This window comes from Bubalus kerabau, chromosome 12 (assembly GCF_029407905.1).
Source record: "Bubalus kerabau isolate K-KA32 ecotype Philippines breed swamp buffalo chromosome 12, PCC_UOA_SB_1v2, whole genome shotgun sequence".
Lineage (NCBI taxonomy): Eukaryota > Metazoa > Chordata > Mammalia > Artiodactyla > Bovidae > Bubalus > Bubalus kerabau.
The window spans coordinates 3,514,616-3,533,261 of NC_073635.1; the positions used below are offsets into that span (position 1 = coordinate 3,514,616).

Below are 18,646 nucleotides of genomic sequence, written 5' to 3' on the forward strand. Positions count from 1 at the left end.
GGAGGAAGAAGGCCAGTGAGCTATAAATCTGTAAAAAGAATATGGTTGAATAAGATCCTCCTCCTTAGCTCAGACAACAGCAGAAGGCAGTCATATAATAGCCTGAGCCGCTCTCTAAGGTAATGACTGTGACTCATGCCAAAATCTTTTTTACTCATTTTCTAGAAATACAGGAAACCAAAATCTTAGTCGTTTCGGATTTTATAATGAAACTTGGTACCATCAATCCAGTACAAGGTAATGCTGCTGGGCTATGAATAGAACAATCAAAAAAGGCAGGTCTATCAGCTTTAACAGGTGCCTCTGCACCTTGGCCCAGTGTAGGTCCTGTTCCAGTTTGAATAGGAGAATGGCAAGAAATAAAGGTCACTCTCATTTTGGAAAGAAGGAGAGTCACATTTAATATGTTAGGTCCTTCTAATTTTCACTGATTTACTAAAACGTCTACAGAACTGCAAAGTAAAAGAATCTGAATGATAACTTGGTCTCCCTATGCCTTGGTGGCTGGATAAACATATGTCAAAGCAGAGACAGTGGAAACAATAGGTATGTCATTATAGCATTCAGTTTCACGATTGCACTTTGAATCTTTAGTCATTGCCTATTTTCCCGTTCACAGAAGTTACATAAATCCAAATTACCTGGGAATGTACAACTGTGGCTTCCTTTCCTTATAAAACAAAATCACAATGAAATGCTAGATTTTGGAACATTACATTCTTTCACTTGGAGGTTTTTCATGTAGCTAAAAAAAAAAATAATGTTTGAAAAGCATTTTCCTTCTGTAGTAACTGATGCCTTTAATACTTTATCTTTCACTTATGGACCTAATCTCAATAAGATATATATTTGGGAAATTTTTTTCCCCTCAGTTTTAGGGTTGTATTTTTATCTGCAATTTATTTCCCTATGTAATTCAAACAGCACATATTTACCTGATATCTAATTATTATTGTCGTACAATCTGTGACCATAGAACAAAACTAAAATTTCTAATCTGAGTTACATAGGGAAATAACTTGCTGATTTAAATGCATCCCTGATACTGAGGAGGAAAATTCCAAACTGCATATCCATACAAAGCTGGGGCTTGTGATAACTTTTACTTTAGCCCTTTGAACTGTACATCTCCCTATATGGTGACATAATAAATTTAGAAGTATTTTTAGCAAATATGGGGAAATGGACAATATTAATTTCTACTAGGATATCAATTAGAACTTTTAACTAAAGCTTAAAAATTATTTTTGGTATAATCCCTAAATTTTGTTAATACTAATTATTAGCTTTCTAATAGTACAGATTTTTCTGGGCTCCAAAATCACTGCAGATGGTGACTGCAGCCATGAAATTAAAAGACGCTTACTCCTTGGAAGGAAAGTTATGATCAACCTAGATAGCATATTCAAAAACAGAGACATTACTTTGCCAACAAAGGTCCATCTAGTCAAGGCTATGGTTTTTCCAGTGGTCATGTATGGATGTGAGTGTTAGACTATGAAGACAGCTGAGTGCCGAAGAATTGATGCTTTTGAACTGTGGTGTTGGAGAAGACTCTTGAGAGTCCCTTGGACTGCAAGGAGATCCAACCAGTCCATCCTAAAGGAGATCAGTACTGGGTGTTCATTGGAAGGACTGATGTTGGAGCTGAAACTCCAGTACTTTGGCCACCTGATGTGAAGAGCTGACTCATTGGGAAGACCCTGATGCTGGGAAAGATTGAGGGCAGGAGGAGAAGGGGACGACAGAGGATGAGATGGTTGGATGGCATTACTGACTCGATGGACATGGGTTTGGGTAAACTCCGGGAGCTGGTGATGGACAGGGAGGCCTGGTGTGCTGTGGTTCATGGGCTCGCAAAGAGTCAGACATGACTGAGTGACTGAACTGAAGTGAATAGTACAAAATCCATCTGAGATAGTTACTCGTCACTGGAGTTTTCTTTTTTTTTAATATATATTTAAATTGGAGGCTAATTACTTTCAATGTTGTATTGGTTTTGCCATACATCGACATGAATCTGCCACGAGTGTACTCGTGTTCCCCATCCTGAACCCCCTCCCACCTCTCTCGCCATCCCATCCCTCTGGGTAATCCCAGTGCACCAGCCCCAAGCATCCTGTATCATGCATCGAACCTGGACCAGCGATTCGTTTCACATATGATAACATACATGTTTCAATGCCATTCTCCCAAATCATCCCACCCTCACATTCTCCCACAGAGTCCAAAAGACTGTTCTATGCATCTGTGTCTCTTTTGCTGTCTCACATACAGGGTTATTGTTACCATCTTTCTAAATTCAATATATATGCATTAGTATACTGTATTGGTGTTTTTCTTCCTGGCTTACTTCACTCTGTATAATAGGCTCCAGTTTCATCCACCTCATTAGAACTGATTCAAATGTTTTCTTTTTAATGGCTGAGTAATATTCCATTGTTTGTATGTACCACAGCTTTCTTATCCATTCATCTGCTGATGGACATCTAGGTTGCTTCCATGTCCTGGCTATTATAAACAGTGCTGCGATGAACATTGGGGTACACGTGTCTCTTTCAATTCTGGTTTCCTCAGTGTGTATGCCCAGCACTGGGATTGCTGGGTCATATGGCAGTTCTAGTTCCAGTTTTTTAAGGAATCTCCACACTGTTCTCCATAGTGGCTGTACTAGTTTGCATTCCCACCAACATCACTAGAGTTTTCTATAAAGATACCTGATTCAAGAATCTTACAGGTGTTAGCACTGGTAGAAACCCCAGGCTCTAGGCCTGTGCTGTCAGGACAGTAGCCAATAGCTGTGTGTGGTTCTTGAGCTCTCAGACTGTGACTAGTCTGAATTAAGATGTACTTCCAATAGGGTCTATGAATTTTGAGTGAAGGAAGGAAGTTTTGGCTATGCATATGTATTTGAGACATGTATATATAGATAGAAAATAAAAGAGAGAATAGCTACTGAATAGAAGAACTACGAGCATAGAACCATTGGTCGTTTCAACATTTAATAATGTGGAAAAAGACAGCAGCTAATTCCAATTCAATAGCAAACTAAGATGTTTTATTTAACTTAAATTAATTTGAGCTTTGCCAGTCTTCCATGTAACTAGTTTGGCTCAAGAGCTATGGTACGTTTAGGCTTCTCCAAATTGAGAGACTATTTCCCTTTTTCTCAAATGCTACAAAGAAGCCTGGAAACATTCAAACTGATAGCAGAAAAGATACCATTTCTCTATTGAATAGAAAACTATTTTCAGTTATTTATTCATTAAATTATCTATCTGAAAATATATATTTATGTTTATAAAAATATATATTTAATTGTGTACTTATACAGTACAAATTTATAACATATAGAACAGAATTCTGAATTAACTCTGTTTTTGAATTATTACATGTATGTGTGTATATGTTAGTTGCTCAGTCATGTCCAACTCTGTGACTCCATGGACTGTGACCCACCAGGCTCCTCTGTCCATGGGATTCTCCAGGCAAGAATTCTGGAGTGGGTTGCCATGCCCTCCTCCAGGGGATCTTCCAACCCAGGGATCGTACCCAGGTCTCCTGCATTGCAGGCAGATTCTTTACCATCTGAGCCACCAGGGAAGACCTAAAATATGTATATTATAATTTAAATTGTGGACTTAGAATGTTGTTACAAAGATCTAAGTGTCACATTGATTGTAAAATACAGAAATATTTTGCGTTGTGAAAATACACAGTACAAAATGCTTCCCACAGGCTCGCAGGCTGCTACTTCATTGTGTCCTGTGTGCTGCCATCCTCAACGTGGAACCTCCTTCTCTGGTTCTGAAACAGCTACTCTGCCTCTCACACTAAGTCTTTGTGGAGGAGAAATAAATAAGATTTTTTTCTTTTAAGGACATAGATGGGAAATTCAACATGTTGCTTTCATTTACTTTCACTGGCCCCATCTAGTCTCTGGTCATATGGGGCTTCAAAGAATAATGGGAAATATAATCTGCACCTGTATTAATGAATTTAGGGGAATTACCAGTTTTCTATATCAGCCTGAAAAGATTAGATATAACAAAGCCTTGTTGTCCTTACATGTGAATAAAAGATATGGAAAAAAGATGTGCTATAACTATAAAATACATATTTGATTTTGAAGACTTAGTACAAAAGAAAAATTAAGGATTTCGCTAGTATATTTTTTATTTTGCTTACGTATTGAAATGATAATAGTTGACATTGGTTAAGTAAACTGCCTTGTTCAGACTAGTTACACCTGGTTTCCTGTCCCAGTTTTTAGGGTGACCACTGGACAGTGTTAAGTAGCATGTGTAGCTCACTTTCATGATGCTTGTTGTATCTCCGTTGGACGATGCCATTATAGAATCGAAGCTAGGTCCTCAGGAGGCCGGAAAGCACAAACATGTGCATGAAATAAAAGTTGACGTGTCATCAGTTTCTCAGAGTGTTCTTCTGAAGTGTTTTCTTTGGGAAGGATTAATATGAAGTCAGGTGGTAAAACTATGGCATGCTTAGGTTTTGTCACTCAAGAAATAATGCTTTAAACACCTGTTATAAAGCAGGCACTATTCTAAGAACTATTTTATTTATTCTTTGTGAATGAAACAAAGATTGTTGCCTTTGTGGAGCTTACTCTCTAGCAAGTTAGATCAGAATTAGATGATATGAGTTTGTTTTTCTTGCTCCTTGAACATGCTGCTTTGTTTCGATATGGCCAGTGAACGTGACTCTATACGTGGTGACAGGCTGCGGAGACCTAAAGGAACGTTTTTATATATAAAGTGATACCTAAAGTTATTTCATTTAAAACCATCTTCATTACAAATGCATTGCAGGACTGAATTCTCCAATGAATAAACACAGATAGTTTTAAGCAGATTTTTATTAGGCTGAAAATCAACTTCAAGTTTATAAGGTTATATTCAAAAAGATTCTATGAGCATCCGTTCTCGTGTTTTGGTACTGGTACACTAGTTGGGTTTGTTTTTTCTGCAGAATTTTGGACTAACTAAATATGGTTTTGCATGTTCATAATAGAAATGACAGGACCCAGAATGTCTCAAGGCCTGAGCACCTAGCGTGGTGGATAAGTATTCAGCAGGTTAACTAATGAGTTAACTTAACAATGACTTCAGCTTATGATCTCTGGAAGAATAGTTGAAGAAATTGTGGATGTTTGGCTTGGCAAAGATTTGGGGATTGCGATATCTGTCTTTAAATAGTTGAAGAACTGGTGAATGGAAGAGGAATTAGACTGTCTCTTTTTTGTAATATAAATTTATTTATTTTAATTGGAGGCTAATTACTTTACAATATTGTATTGGTTTTGCCATACATTGACGTGGATCCGCCATGGGTGTACACGGGTTCCCCATGCTGAACCCCCCTCCCACCTCCCTCCCCATCCCATCCCTCTGGGTCATCCCAATGCACCAGCCCTGAGCATCCTGTATCATGTATCGAACCTGGACTGGCAATTTGTTTCACATATGATAACATACATGTTTCAGCGCCATTCTCCCAAAGCATCCCACCCTTGCCCTCTCCCACAGAGCCCAAAAGACTATTCTATGCATCTGTGTCTCTTTTGCTGTCTTGTATACAGGGTTATTGTTACCATCTTTCTAAATTCCATATATATGCGTTAGTATACTGTATTGGTGTTTTTCTTTCTGGCTTACTTCACTCTGTATAATAGGCTCCAGTTTCATCACCTCATTAGAACTGATTCAAATGTATTCTTTTTAATGGCCGGGTAATACTCCATTGTGTATATGTACCACAGCTTTCTTATCCATTCATCTCCTGATGGACATCTAGGTTGCTTCCATGCCCTGGCTATTATAAACAGTGCTGCGATGAACATTGGGGTACACGTGTCTCTTTCCCTTCTGGTTTCCTCAGTGTGTATGCCCAGCAGTGGGATTGCTGGATCATAAGGCAGTTCTATTTCCAGTTTTTTAAGGAATCTCCACACTGTTCTCCATAGTGGCTGTACTAGTTTGCATTCCCACCAACAGTGTAAGAGGGTTCCCTTTTCTCCACACCCTCTCCCGCATTTATTGCTTGTAGACTTTTAGATTGCAGCCATTCTGACTGGCGCGAAATGGTACCTCATAGTGGTTTTGATTTGCATTTCTCTGATAATGAGTGATGTTGAGCATCTTTTCATGTGTTTGTTAGCCATCTGTATATCTTCTTTGGAGAAATGTCTGTTTAGTTCTTTGGCCCACTTTTTGTTTGGGTCGTTTATATTTCTAGAATTGAGCTGCAGGAGTTGCTTGTATATTTTTGAGACTCTCTTAATACAGCCCTAGTGGGAAAAATCAGTAGGGCTAGTGACTAAGATCTTAGGGGAACAAACACTAGATAAATATAAGTTAAAACATTTAATTATTAGAGGAATATATTGCCTTGTGAGGTGGTGAGACTATGACTAGAGGTCTTCAGATTTAGACTGGACAACCATTGGATGGGATTCTGAGTAAAGGGAATTCAGGCTTTGGATAGATGGTTCTGGCAACTCACTAAGGGTCTTTCCAAACCTGAGGTTGGCCTCGATATTATATGATTCTATGAACGTGAAATGGAATTGAAATAGCATACCTTACTCATTTAGGGGGAAAAAAAAAACTGCGTTTGTAGTATCTAGTAAATGTTGACTTAGGAAATACACAAAATATAAATACATAAGCACACTATAAGATACCACTTAGAAATGGCCTAAGGAAAATATTTAGTTCCTATAGTATTCATCTGGTTATTTTCCAGTACCGCTTCCTGGTCATTAGCACAGGGTATAGGCTTCTCCTCAAATCTCAAGTGTAAAGCGCTCTTTCCCTTTCACAATGTGTCTTTTGCCAGGGCCTCATCCTCTGCCTCCAGAGCTGTGGGGGAGTAAGATGTGAAGTATGTTTGCTGGAGGCAAATATCGAAGTCTCTGTGACCTTGAGGTTCATGGACTTATCTAAACCTCAGTTTCCTCATTTATTAAATGTTAGTGAAAGTGTTAGTTGCTCGATCATGTCCGACGCTTTGCAACCCCATGGACTGTAGCCCACCAGGCTCCTCGGTCCGTGGGATTTTTCCAGACAAGAATACTGGAGTGGGTAACCATTCGCTTCTCCAGGGGATCATCCCAAGCCAGGGATCAAACCCAGGTCTCCCACATTGCAGGCAAATTCTTTACCATCTGAGTGACCAGAGAAGTTGTTAATACTTTTATTTAGAGTTGTTGGAAACATTTTTAAATAATACATAAAAGGTTTAACACGGAGAAGGCAATGGCACCCCACTCCAGTACTCTTGCCTGGAAAATCCCATGGATGGAGGAGCCTGGTAGGCTGCAGTCCATGGGTTAGCTAAGAGTCGGACACGACTAGGCGACTTCACTTTCACTTTTCACTTTCATGCATTGGAGAAGGAAATGGCAACCCACCCCAGTGTTCTTGCCTGGAGAATCCCAGGGACAAGGGAGCCTGGTAGGCTACCGTCTATGAGGTCACACAGAGTCAGACACGACTGAAGTGACTTAGCATAGCATAGCAAAAGGTTTAACATATATTATGTATCCACTAACTATAATATCAAGCTATATACCTGTATAATTTGCCTACATTCTTCCTCATAAACCACCAGACCAACCCATGAATTTATTTACTATCTGGTATCCATCAGCTGACAGGCAATTGCATACTTTAAAAACCATTTACTTAATGGCTGCTAAGCCACACACTGGTGACCACTAGTGCCTGGTAGCTTGAGACAGCTGTCAGTGACAGGTAGCAAGACTAGTAATAGTAAACAGACGCTTTGGTTGGTTTTGGTATATAAAAGTTAAGAGGAAGTTGCTTTGCACGTGAAAATTTGAATAAGAAAGCTGTGGTACATATACACAATGGAGTATTACTCAGCCATTAAAAAGAATACATTTGAATCAGTTCTAAGGAGGTGGATGAAACTGGAGCCTATTATACAGAGTGAAGTAAGCCAGAAAGAAAAACACCAATACAGTATACTAATGCATATATATATATGGAATTTAGAAAGATGGTAACAATAACCCTGTATACAAGACAGCAAAAGAGACACTGATGTATAGAACAGTCTTTTGGACTCTGTGGGAGAGGGAGAGGGTGGGATGATTTGGGAGAATGACATTGAAATATGTATAATATCATATATGAAACGAGTCGCCAGTTCCAGGTTCAATGCACGATACTGGATGCTTGGGGCTGGTGCACTGGAATGACCCAGAGGGATGGTATGGGGAGGGAGGAGGGAGGAGGGTTCAATATGGGGAACACATGTATACCTGTGGCAGATTCATTTTGATATATGGCAAAACCAATACAATACAAAAGTTAAATAAAATAAAATTTAAAAAAAAAAAAGAAAAGAAAATGTGTTGTGTGATTGTGCAAAACAGCAGTGCTGTCTTTAAATTTTTATTCAAAGGACAGTGAAATAGACCAAGACTGAATTATTGTTATTATTGTTCAGTCGATCAGTCATGTCAGATTCCATGAGACCCAAAGGACTGCAGCATGCCAGGCTTCCCTGTTCTTCAGCATCTCCCAGGGCTTGCCCAAACTCATGTCCATTGATGAGTTGGTGATGCCATCCAGCCATTTTATCCTCTGTCATCCCCTTCTCCTCCTGCCTTCAATCTTGCCCAGCATCAGGGTCTTTTCCAGTGAGTCCATTCTTCTCATCAGGTGGACAAAGTATTGGAGCTTCAGCTTCAGTATCAGTCCTTCCAATGAATATTCAGGACAGATTTCCTTTAGGATTGACTGGCTGGATCTCCTTGCTGTCCAAGGGACTCTCAAAAGTCTTCTCCAACACCACAGCTCAAAAGCATCAATTCTTTGGCACTGAGCCTTCTTTGTGGTCCAGCTCTCACATCCATACGTGACTACTGGAAAAACCATAGCTTTAACTAGATGGACCTTCATTGGCAAAGTAATGTCTCTGCTTTTTAATATGCTGTCTAGGTTGGTAATAACTTTTCTTCCAAGGAGCAAGCATCTTTTATTTATTTATTTATTCATTTATTTATTCTTTGCATCTTTTAATTTCATGGCTGCAATCACCATCTGCAGTGATTTTGGAGCCCAAGAAAATAAAGTCTGTCACTGTTTCCCCATCTATTTGCCATGATGTGATGGGACTAGATAGCATATTGAAAAGCAGAGATATTACTTTGCCAACAAGGGTTCGTCTAGTCAAGGCTATGGTTTTTCCAGTGGTCATGTATATATGCGAGAGTTGAACTATGAAGAAAGCTGTGCACCGAAGAATTGATGCTTTTGAACTGTGGTGTTGGAGAAGACTCTTGAGAGTCCCTTGGACTGCAAGGAGATCCAACCAGTCCATTCTGAAGGAGATCAGCCCTGGGATTTCTTGGGAAGGTATGATGCTACAGCTGAAACTCCAATACTTTGGCCACCTCATGCAAGGAGTTGATTCATTGGAAAAGACCCTGATGTTGGGAGGGATTGGGGCCAGGAGGAAAAGGGGACGATAGAGGATGAGATGGCTGGATGGCATCACTGACTCGGTGTACATGAGTTTGAGTGAACTCCGGGAAATGGTGATGGACAGGGAGGCCTGGCCTGCTGCAATTCATGGGGTCGCAAAGAGTCGGACACAACTGAGCGACTGAACTGAACTGAACTGAACTGATGGGACCAGATGCCATGACCTTCATTTTTTGAATGTTGAGCTTTAAGCCAGCTTTTTCACTCTCCTCTTTCACCTTCATCAAAAGGCTTAGTTCTTCTTCACTTTCTGCCATAAGGGTGGTGTCATTTGCTTATCTGAGGCTATTGATATTTCTCCCAGCAATCTTGATTCCAGCTTGTGCTTTATCCACCCTGGCATTTCTCATGATGTGCTCTGCATATAAGTTAAATAAGCAAGGTGACAATATACAGCCTTGATGTACTCCTTTCCCAGTTTGGAACCGGTCAGTTGTTCTATGTCCAATCTAACTGTTACTTCTTGCCCCACATACAGGTTTCTTAGGAAGCAGGGAAGGTGATATGTTATTCCCATCTCTTGAAGAATCTTGCACAGTTTCTTGTGGTCCACATAGTCAAGGCTTTAGCTTAGTCAATGAGGCAGAAGTAGATGTTTTTCTGGAACTCTCTTCCTTTTTCAGTGATTCAGCGGATGTTGACAATTCGATCTCGGGTTCCTCTGCCTTTTCTAAATCCAACTTGAACATCTGGAAGTTCTCAGTTCATGTACTGTTGAAGCCTCACCTGGAAAATTTTGAGCATTACTTTACTAGCATGTGAACTGAGTGCAATTGTGTGATAGTTTGAACGTTCTTTGGCATTGCCCTTCTTTGGAAATGGAATGAAAACTGATCTTTTCCAGTCCTGTGGCCACTGCTGAGTTTTCCAAATTTGCTGACATATTGAGGGCAGCACTTTCACAGCATCATCTTTTAGGACTGGAAATAGCTCAACTGGAATTCCATCACCTCCACTAGCTTTGTTTCTAGATATGCTTCCTAAGGCCCAGGATGTCTGGCTCTGGGTGAGTGATCACACCATTGTGGTTATCTGGGTCATTAAGATCTTTTTTGTATAGTTCTTCTGCGTATTCTTGCCGCCTCTTCCTAATATCTTCTGCTTCTGTTAGGTCCATACAGTTTCTGTCCTTTATTGTGCCCATCTTTGTATGAAATGTTCCTTTGGTAGCTCTAATCATCTGGAAGAGGTCTCTAGTCTTTCCCATTCTACTGTTTTCCTCTATTTCTTTGCCTTGTTCATTTAGGAAGGCTTTCTTTTTTCTCTGTGCTATTCTTTGGAATTTTACATTCAGATAAATGTATCTTTCCTTTTCTCCCTTGCCTTTAGCTTCTTTTCTTTTCTCAGCCATTTGTAAGACCTCCTCAGATAACCATTTTTGCCTTTTTGCATTTCTTTTTTCTTGAGAATGGTTTTTATCACCTCTTCCTGAACAGTGTTACGAACCTCCATCCATATTTCTTCAGGCACTCTGTCTATCAAATCTAATCCCTTGAACCTATTTTTCACTTCCACTGTATAATCATAAGAGACTTGATTTAGGTCATACCTGAATGGTCTAGTGGTTTTCCCTACTTTCTTCAATTTCAGTCTGAATTTTGCACCAAGGTGTTCATGATCTGAGCCACAGTCAGCTCCCGGTCTTGTTTTTGCTGACTGTATAGAGCTTCTTCATCTTTGACTGCAAAGAACATAATCAATTTGATTTTGGTATTGTCCATCTGCTGATGTCCATGTGTAGAGTCATCTCTTCTGTTATTGGAAGACAGTGTTTGATATGACCAGTGAATAGAAGTGCATATATCTAGTTAATGCAAAAATCCTAATTTAATTGTCAGTTATCTCCTTTATTCAGAAATGGCTTTTATCTGTCATCTCTGCTTTCTTTTGTTTAAATTGGGGGAGTAATCTTTTTTTATCATATTTGTTTCTACTTAATTGGTTTCTATAAGAATTTCTTGACTCTCCTAAAAGATTTTTAGATATATACAAAATGCCCTTTTGATCTTTTTTATCTTTTTTTATCTTTTTGATCATTTTTTATATGTTTTCAATACAAAAAGTAAAATAAACAGCAAAATGAAGCAAAAAAAAGACAATTATTTATAGCACCAGTAAATCAATAGTAAGGAAAACCACAGGGGTAAAGGCTGCAGGTGGCCAGCAGTAACTTCAGTTATTGCATAGATTAAAAACATATATTTGTCACACACTTTACTATCATGTAGGCCCAGTAGTGCTTCAAAATTATATTTATGGGTCATTTTTTTCTCCTGCCAAAGAAATGGTATTACTGGGTAAACCAAACAGCTGCTTAATAGGTCAAAGTAATAGTTAAGAGCAAAAGGTAAAGAACTGTAAGGAGAGATCAAATTTCAGGAAGACTGAAGAGATGCAGTCAATTTAGGACACCAGAGTTCTCTATTCTTCCTCCTGTCAAACTACCACAGGCTCACCATTGACCACAAAAGGCAGGAGCTCAATTTCATATTTCATCTGAGAATTGGCACTTCTAAGAACCCAGTGCCCATTAGAACCACAATGTGATGGAGGATCAATACTGACTTAAAGGAAATAATGCCTCTTTCTGAACCATAACTGATATTTCCTGTAGCAGAGAGGGTTTTCCCCAAGGGCTGTCAGCCAGAGCCTTAGCCTTGCCTTCTTAGCTCAGGAAACATAACAGCTGTTGGCTGAAATACTTCCTCATTTAGATGCCGGATCACATACATTTATATTTTCTTTCTTCTCAGAGACTTTCCCGGTTCTTGTGTCTTTTATGTTACTCAAGAAATGATGGAAAAGTTAACTCAGGATGGTGGGTTGGGCATGGCTTTTTGTTTCCAACTTTCTTTATCATCTAAATCTGTATTCTGCCAAGGTCATGTTGGATCCAGCCCAGTTTATGGTTTAAGGCTTTTATTCTCTCTCTCTCTCTCTCTCTCTCTCTCAGGTCTAGAAGATTCTCTGTATTTGAGACCCATTCAACTTTTCAACAATTTCCAACTTTTCATTTAGTTTCAGAAAAAAAAAAAAAACTGTGTGGAACTGTAGAACCAATTCTATAGTAAGAATCACATAAGGAATTAAATTGAAATAAGTGAGTTTCCCTATCTTAAAGGATAATGACATGTATTCTCACCCTGTTTATTGCCACAGAAACATAAATACAAGATGTGTAGATTGGATTTCCTTACTGGCCTAGCACTAAAAATAGCACCTGGCCCTGGCCCATCTGTACTCCAATCACCAATGGCCTGGATATTAGCAGTAGTCCTAGATAGATCATACTTCTTTTCACAGACATCAATTACAATATCTTAAAGGTGAAAAAAAAAAAAAAAAAAACCCTTGGATTTGATTCATAAAATAATAGCAGAAGTTTCCTGTTTTTGGAGAACTAAGGAAGCATTCTGCTACTGCTAAGTCATTTCAGTCGTGTCCGACTCTGTGCGACCCCATAGACAGCAGCCCACCAGGCTCCCCTGTCCCTGGAATTCTCCAGGCAAGAACACTGGAGTGGGTTGCCATTTCCTTCTCCAATGCATGAAAGTGAAAAGTGAAAGTGAAGTCGCTCAGTTGTATCCGACTCTTAGCGACCCCATGGACTGCAGCCTACCAGGCTCCTCCGTCCATGGGATTTTCCAGGCAAGAGTACTGGGGTGGGGTGCCATTGCCTTCTCCGAGGAAGCATTCTACTTTGCCTTAATGTTTTCATCTCCATTTAAAGAGCCCATGTGTCCAAGTGTGTCACCTTGTATTTGGAACTAATTTCACATAAAAAAAGATACAAGCCCACCGGCCTCAAATTGCGATTTATTTCATAGCTCTGAGCACCTGTATAGAGTTTTCGCCAACTTGCAGAGTTGCGGTATCGCCCTGATGTTTGAAGTGAACCATTTAGAAATTAAGTGCATGTTTTTTGTGTGGAATTTGGGTCTCCAGTTCAGCCCACAGGAAACCACCAATAGCAGACTTCTAAAATAGTATCAATAATAATGGCAAAAGACACCTGAATCAACATTGTAATAAGATGTCTGTATAAAAGAGAACTTCCAACTTGGGAGCTTTCTCTACTCATAAACATTTTCTCTAGTTTGCAATGGGACAGGGGATCCTTCGCCTACGTAACTTCATTCGTACTTTGCAGTTTGGGATGTGACTTCCTCAGTGCTACAGCTTGGGCCTCCCAAGGCTGAGAACCAGGATGGAGGCTGTTGGGATGCTGAGAGATAAAGGTGCAGGCTGGAGGGAAGTGATACCAAAGAATTTCTAACAGCTATACGCTCATTCTAAAAGGAGCTCTCTACTTTCTTTTTTAATTTCTTCATGGTCTCAGGAATAACCTCTTTTTATGTTATTCTGTCTTGTCAATTGCTTCTCAAGAAAGATTCTCCATCTAAAACCACAGAAGAGTTACATGCCAGCTTGGTTTTTCTTCTTATCACTTTGTGCCTAAAGCTAGCCCAAAACTATCTAAAGTTTTCTCAATGGGGTGGAAACGCTTTTGCCTGCATTGGCTGCCCAGTGTTATCCACCTAATTCTCTGCAGAAGCAGATGGTAAAAGAAAAGCCCATCCTCTGCTGGGCATTTCATCCTTGGATCTGATATAGGTCAAGTAAAGGAGAACAGAAGTATCCAAGGGGTGGCCCACCTTGTTTTTAGCAACACTAGTTTATTAGTGGCCTTGACGAGAGCTGTCTCAGAAGAGTGAAGGGTCAGAAGGGAAGACCCCCAGAGAAGAGAATGGCAGCCCACTCCAGCATTCTTGCCTAGAGAATTGCATGGACAGAGAGCTTGGTGGGCTACAGTCCACAGGGTCCCAAACAGTCAGACACGACTGAGTGTCTGAGCATAAAGGGTCAAAGGCATGATTGGAGCGGGTTCAAGAAAAAAAAGGGAAGAAAGGAAATGAGGCAGCAGTATCAGCAGTTCTTCTGAGATGTTTTGTTACCAAGGCAGCCAACAGTGGGAAAGGGAATAGAGCAGGATGTGGAGACAGAGACATTTCTTCTTTAAAGATTGGGGTCGTTACTGCAGAGTACCTGTATGCTGAGGGAAATGGTTGCTTGAAGAAGGAAACCTTGAAAATGCAGGAGAGAAGAAGGCACAGCTGCCACAGGATGGAAGGCAGCACCCACCCTGAGGGGTGGTCCTCAGAGGGAGCACGGGGGGGAAGGGGCGTGGGTGCTGCAGTGAGCAGCTGATGGAGGGTCTCTTCCTATCCCTCTGTGGTGAGTGAGGTGAAGGTGAAGGGGAACAGGCTGGGTGTTTGCTGGGAGAGCAGAAGGAGAGAGGATGGGCTAAGAGAATGGACAAGGAGTGCCAGGGCCCTGTCGGGGTAAAGGTTGTACCTGAAGTTCAGAGTCAGGAGTTGAGGTAATACCAGGAGAGAAAAGGAGTCTGTGTGTGACCTTGGAGATGCTGAGGTAGCTGACATAGGTAAACCATCCACAGAGCTATGCGGGCAGGAGGTCTGTCAGAAAGCATTTTGAAGCATGAGTACAGGACATTGCTATTACGAAACTTAGCTTTGAATTACTTAGCACTTTTTCTTGGCAAAAAGCTTTTTAAATTTCTTTAAGACAGCCTTAGTATCTCCAGAGACAGCATTTGGCTCCTGCCACTGATTTACTCAGTAACTAAGTCTAAGCAAATGATTTAACCTCTTTTTGCTTTTACCTCTCAATCTATAAAATGACAGTGGCAATGTTTCAAGTACAACAAATGCTTTAAAAATAAAAGTGCTGCATAAATACAAGCTATTAATAAAATGGTATTTCAACCCTCATGGGTACGGTCACCAGAAAGTCAGAAAGGTCAGAGCATCTGAACAGGCCTTGGGTGGCAAGCCTTCCTCACTTGGAAGGCCTGGGCAGAGGAAGGCACAGCCAGGTACCTCGAAGGAACTGTCGCCCTCATCCTTCCCTTTAGTTCTCACACCTGCTCTCGGAGTTTGACTTTTGAAACCTGAGATTCACAGAGGTGAGCTAACCTGTAAAGCCAAGGGGTGGGACTTGGACTTCAACCCTGATGTGCCTTAAAATCCCATGCTGTTTTCACTTTGCCACATGTGGAATTGGGCTTGATACATTATAGCCGGGAAAGGTGTGGAATACTTTATTTATGTATAATATAGACCTATATTTTAGCCAATTGAATCTCTTCTCTGTCATCAAAAATGTAATGAGAGTTGCCCAGCAGCAAAATAAATTATAGTTTGTTGGAGATATCATCATGATGGAGTTGTTTATAAGAACTCAAATGACAAGAAAAGATAGGAACGTTCGGGAAGGAGCAGTAAGCAGACTAAAAATTTGCACTTAGCTACAATGCAGTTTTCAAACACTTTGGGGCAGGAGAGTTGATCCTAGGAAAAAAAACTTCTGTGTGTGGTCTTGGGAACTGTAGGAATACAGTGTTAGCTGTGCTTTTTACTGCAAACATGATACGCGTGTTATAAACTAGAGAGAGAAACATTCCTAAGAGAAAGTCACTGCTCTGTAGATTTTTACTTTTGAATAACAGTTGCCCACCTGATAAAGAAGGTGACAGGAAGAGTGTATTTATTTTCTTCCAACAGCTAAACGGTGATCAGACTTCTAAAATTTGTTGAGATTGTCCAGAAACGTGAGTAAAACACTCATCCATCACCGGGAGCCCCGGACAGGAAATGACAGTGTAGTAAATACCTTCAGCAGCTGCCTTTTAATGTACAAGCTGTTTTCAGTTGGAATTTTCAGCACTCACATAAAACACACTGTCATGAGTGACTGCTTCTGCTCCAAAGTCATCGCTGTTGGGATAATGGAACATCTCTCAGCGAATAACCAAAAAACCTTAAATGTCATGTCAAGTTCGTTGAAGCCATTTCAGGCCACGTTCAAGGTTATGAGAATATTGAGGGTTCTGTGTTTGTTTTTTTTTTGAGTTTGAGATCTACATGAGATTACTCATAAAGTTGAATGATGTGAGAGTTAATTAGGAGAAAATCTGTTGCTCTTTGGGAAAGTCAATTGGCTAGAGTCATTTAGCTGTTAGCTATTATACCTCTTCCCTCACAGCCTGGAGAAGTTGGGATTGCTGTCACTTACCAATGAAAGAACATACATGTGTGTATAGTTTACGGGTCTGTATTGATCCATGTGTATGCATTTGGCAAATTATGACATTATTTTGATTTGCTAGGAAATTTTGACAATTTGATTTTTAATTTCCTGTTAGTTTTTCCTTCTTTTTATTTTCAAAAGGAAATTAATCTCATTATTATTCAAACTAATGCCTGTCTTAGGTGTAGAAATAATTTGCCCACTGCGTATCTATTGAGCACCTACTTTGCTCCACAGCCATCCTAGGCTCCAGTGTTACAGCAGTGTTTAGAACAATGTCCTTGCTCTCAGCGGAGCTTATGTTCTAGTGAAGACGTAGACAACAGACAAGTAAGCGAGTATACGATGTGTCCAGTGGTCATAGGTTCTGTGAAGGAAAAGACGAGGTTAAGACCGAGTGATGAAAAGGCGAGTGCTGTTTTAGATGGATGATCAGAGATGGCCTCTCCCAATAGCACTTGAGCAAAGACCTGAATGAAATGCAGGACCAACCTTGCTAATAACTGAAAGATGGGCGTTTCAGGCACAAAGGAAGCAGTAAGTAAGCATTAATACTAATGAAAGAGTTGCCTATTTATATTTTTTAGCTTATTCTTAACCTCTGCGTGTTTATTTTAAATCTTCCTTACTCTTGAATATTTTTTAGTTTAGTCTGTCAAAAAGGACTTGTTTGTTGAGAATAATTATTTCATTGTTTCATAATGTGCACAATCCTTGCTTATCACAGTAGTAAGTTTAATGTTTCTTTCTTCCTTACTGTAGAAAATCAGAAGTTGCAGTTGACAGAAGGGCCACGTTCACACTACAGTATCAATTGCAGCTCAACAAGGACTGCAGTCACCAAGGAGCTTAATTATAATCTAGACACTCACACGTCTACAGGGAGGACCAAGGCAGTTGAGAAGAAGGAGGCCTGTGATGCAGAAAGCAACAGAGAAAAGGAAATGGGACTTCTTGGCTCTGTTTCTAAAAACGAACCCATTCCTGAAGTTGAAGCCCTGCTGGCAAGATTACGAGCTTTATAAATTAAACTGGTAAAAAATGATTAAGCCAAATACAAAGCCATGCTCTAAGCTCTAACACTTGAAAAAATTGCTTTTTATATCAGTGACTTTATATAGTTTTAAATTAGGATATATATTAGAAAAATAAAGCTAAATACATGATTGCAGTGCTTTTCCTATGTACTTGAGGTTTTGGCTTATTCAAGATTGTAATGGGCTTTAAATGCTTTTCTTGTCTCCTGGTGTTCGTGTGTTCTATATTTGGTGGTTGAATTATACATAATGCTTCAGAGAGCAGGTAGGTGGCCAGGTGTTCAACAGTGTGTCCTTAAGAAAATACCATCTTTTCAAGTCACTGTGATTTTTACTTTACTATTTTCAACATTAGTGAACATCAAATCATCAGCCTCCAGTCTTGCTACTTATCCGTGTATATTCTGTGTATGTTATTTATAAAGGGCCAGGTTCCTCCTTAATTGGGATCTGTATGCTATTAACATAGCACAGAAAACATAAAACTGGATATAATAAAGCTGTGAGGAGATGATTGGTAAGCTCATTATGATCATTGTTGAATTCATGTTAATTAGACCCTGTTGGAGACTATATGGCAACTGAACACATTTCCAAAACTGATGTAATAGGAATATATGTCCTCTCTTTGCAGAACGCACATACCTTTGTGTAAATGGATACAATGTTACAGTGCTGCCGAAACTTAGAGGAGAGAACATTTTTTTTCCCCCTGATAATGATGATTCTGGGATCGAATTGCCATTTTGAAACTTTCCACATTAAGAATTTTTAATTTCTGTGAACAAACTTGAAATTGCAGTTCCTTTGATCTGACAATCAATAACTTTAACAAAAATCTGAAGTGTTTCAAGAAAGTCTTCCTATGTAAAGGTTGCAATTTTATCCCATTGGGGGCATCATTAATTCTATTAATTCTATATCAAAGAAAATAAACTTTGTTATTTGCACTAAATAAAAAAA

The 18,646-nt window shown here is 39.7% G+C and overlaps 1 protein-coding gene across 10 annotated transcripts in view; it reads left to right on the forward strand.

Annotated features, from left to right (window-relative positions):
• The window catches only part of DIAPH3 (diaphanous related formin 3), a 571,991-nt gene extending 553,345 nt beyond the window's left edge, over positions 1 to 18,646 (forward strand). For all 10 annotated transcript variants that reach the window (XM_055541934.1, XM_055541925.1, XM_055541924.1 and 7 more), the window contains one exon: positions 17,409 to 18,646. In XM_055541934.1, the coding sequence (XP_055397909.1) occupies positions 17,409 to 17,671 (263 nt within the window). In that variant the 3' untranslated portion in view covers positions 17,672 to 18,646. The remainder of the gene's footprint in view (positions 1 to 17,408) is intronic.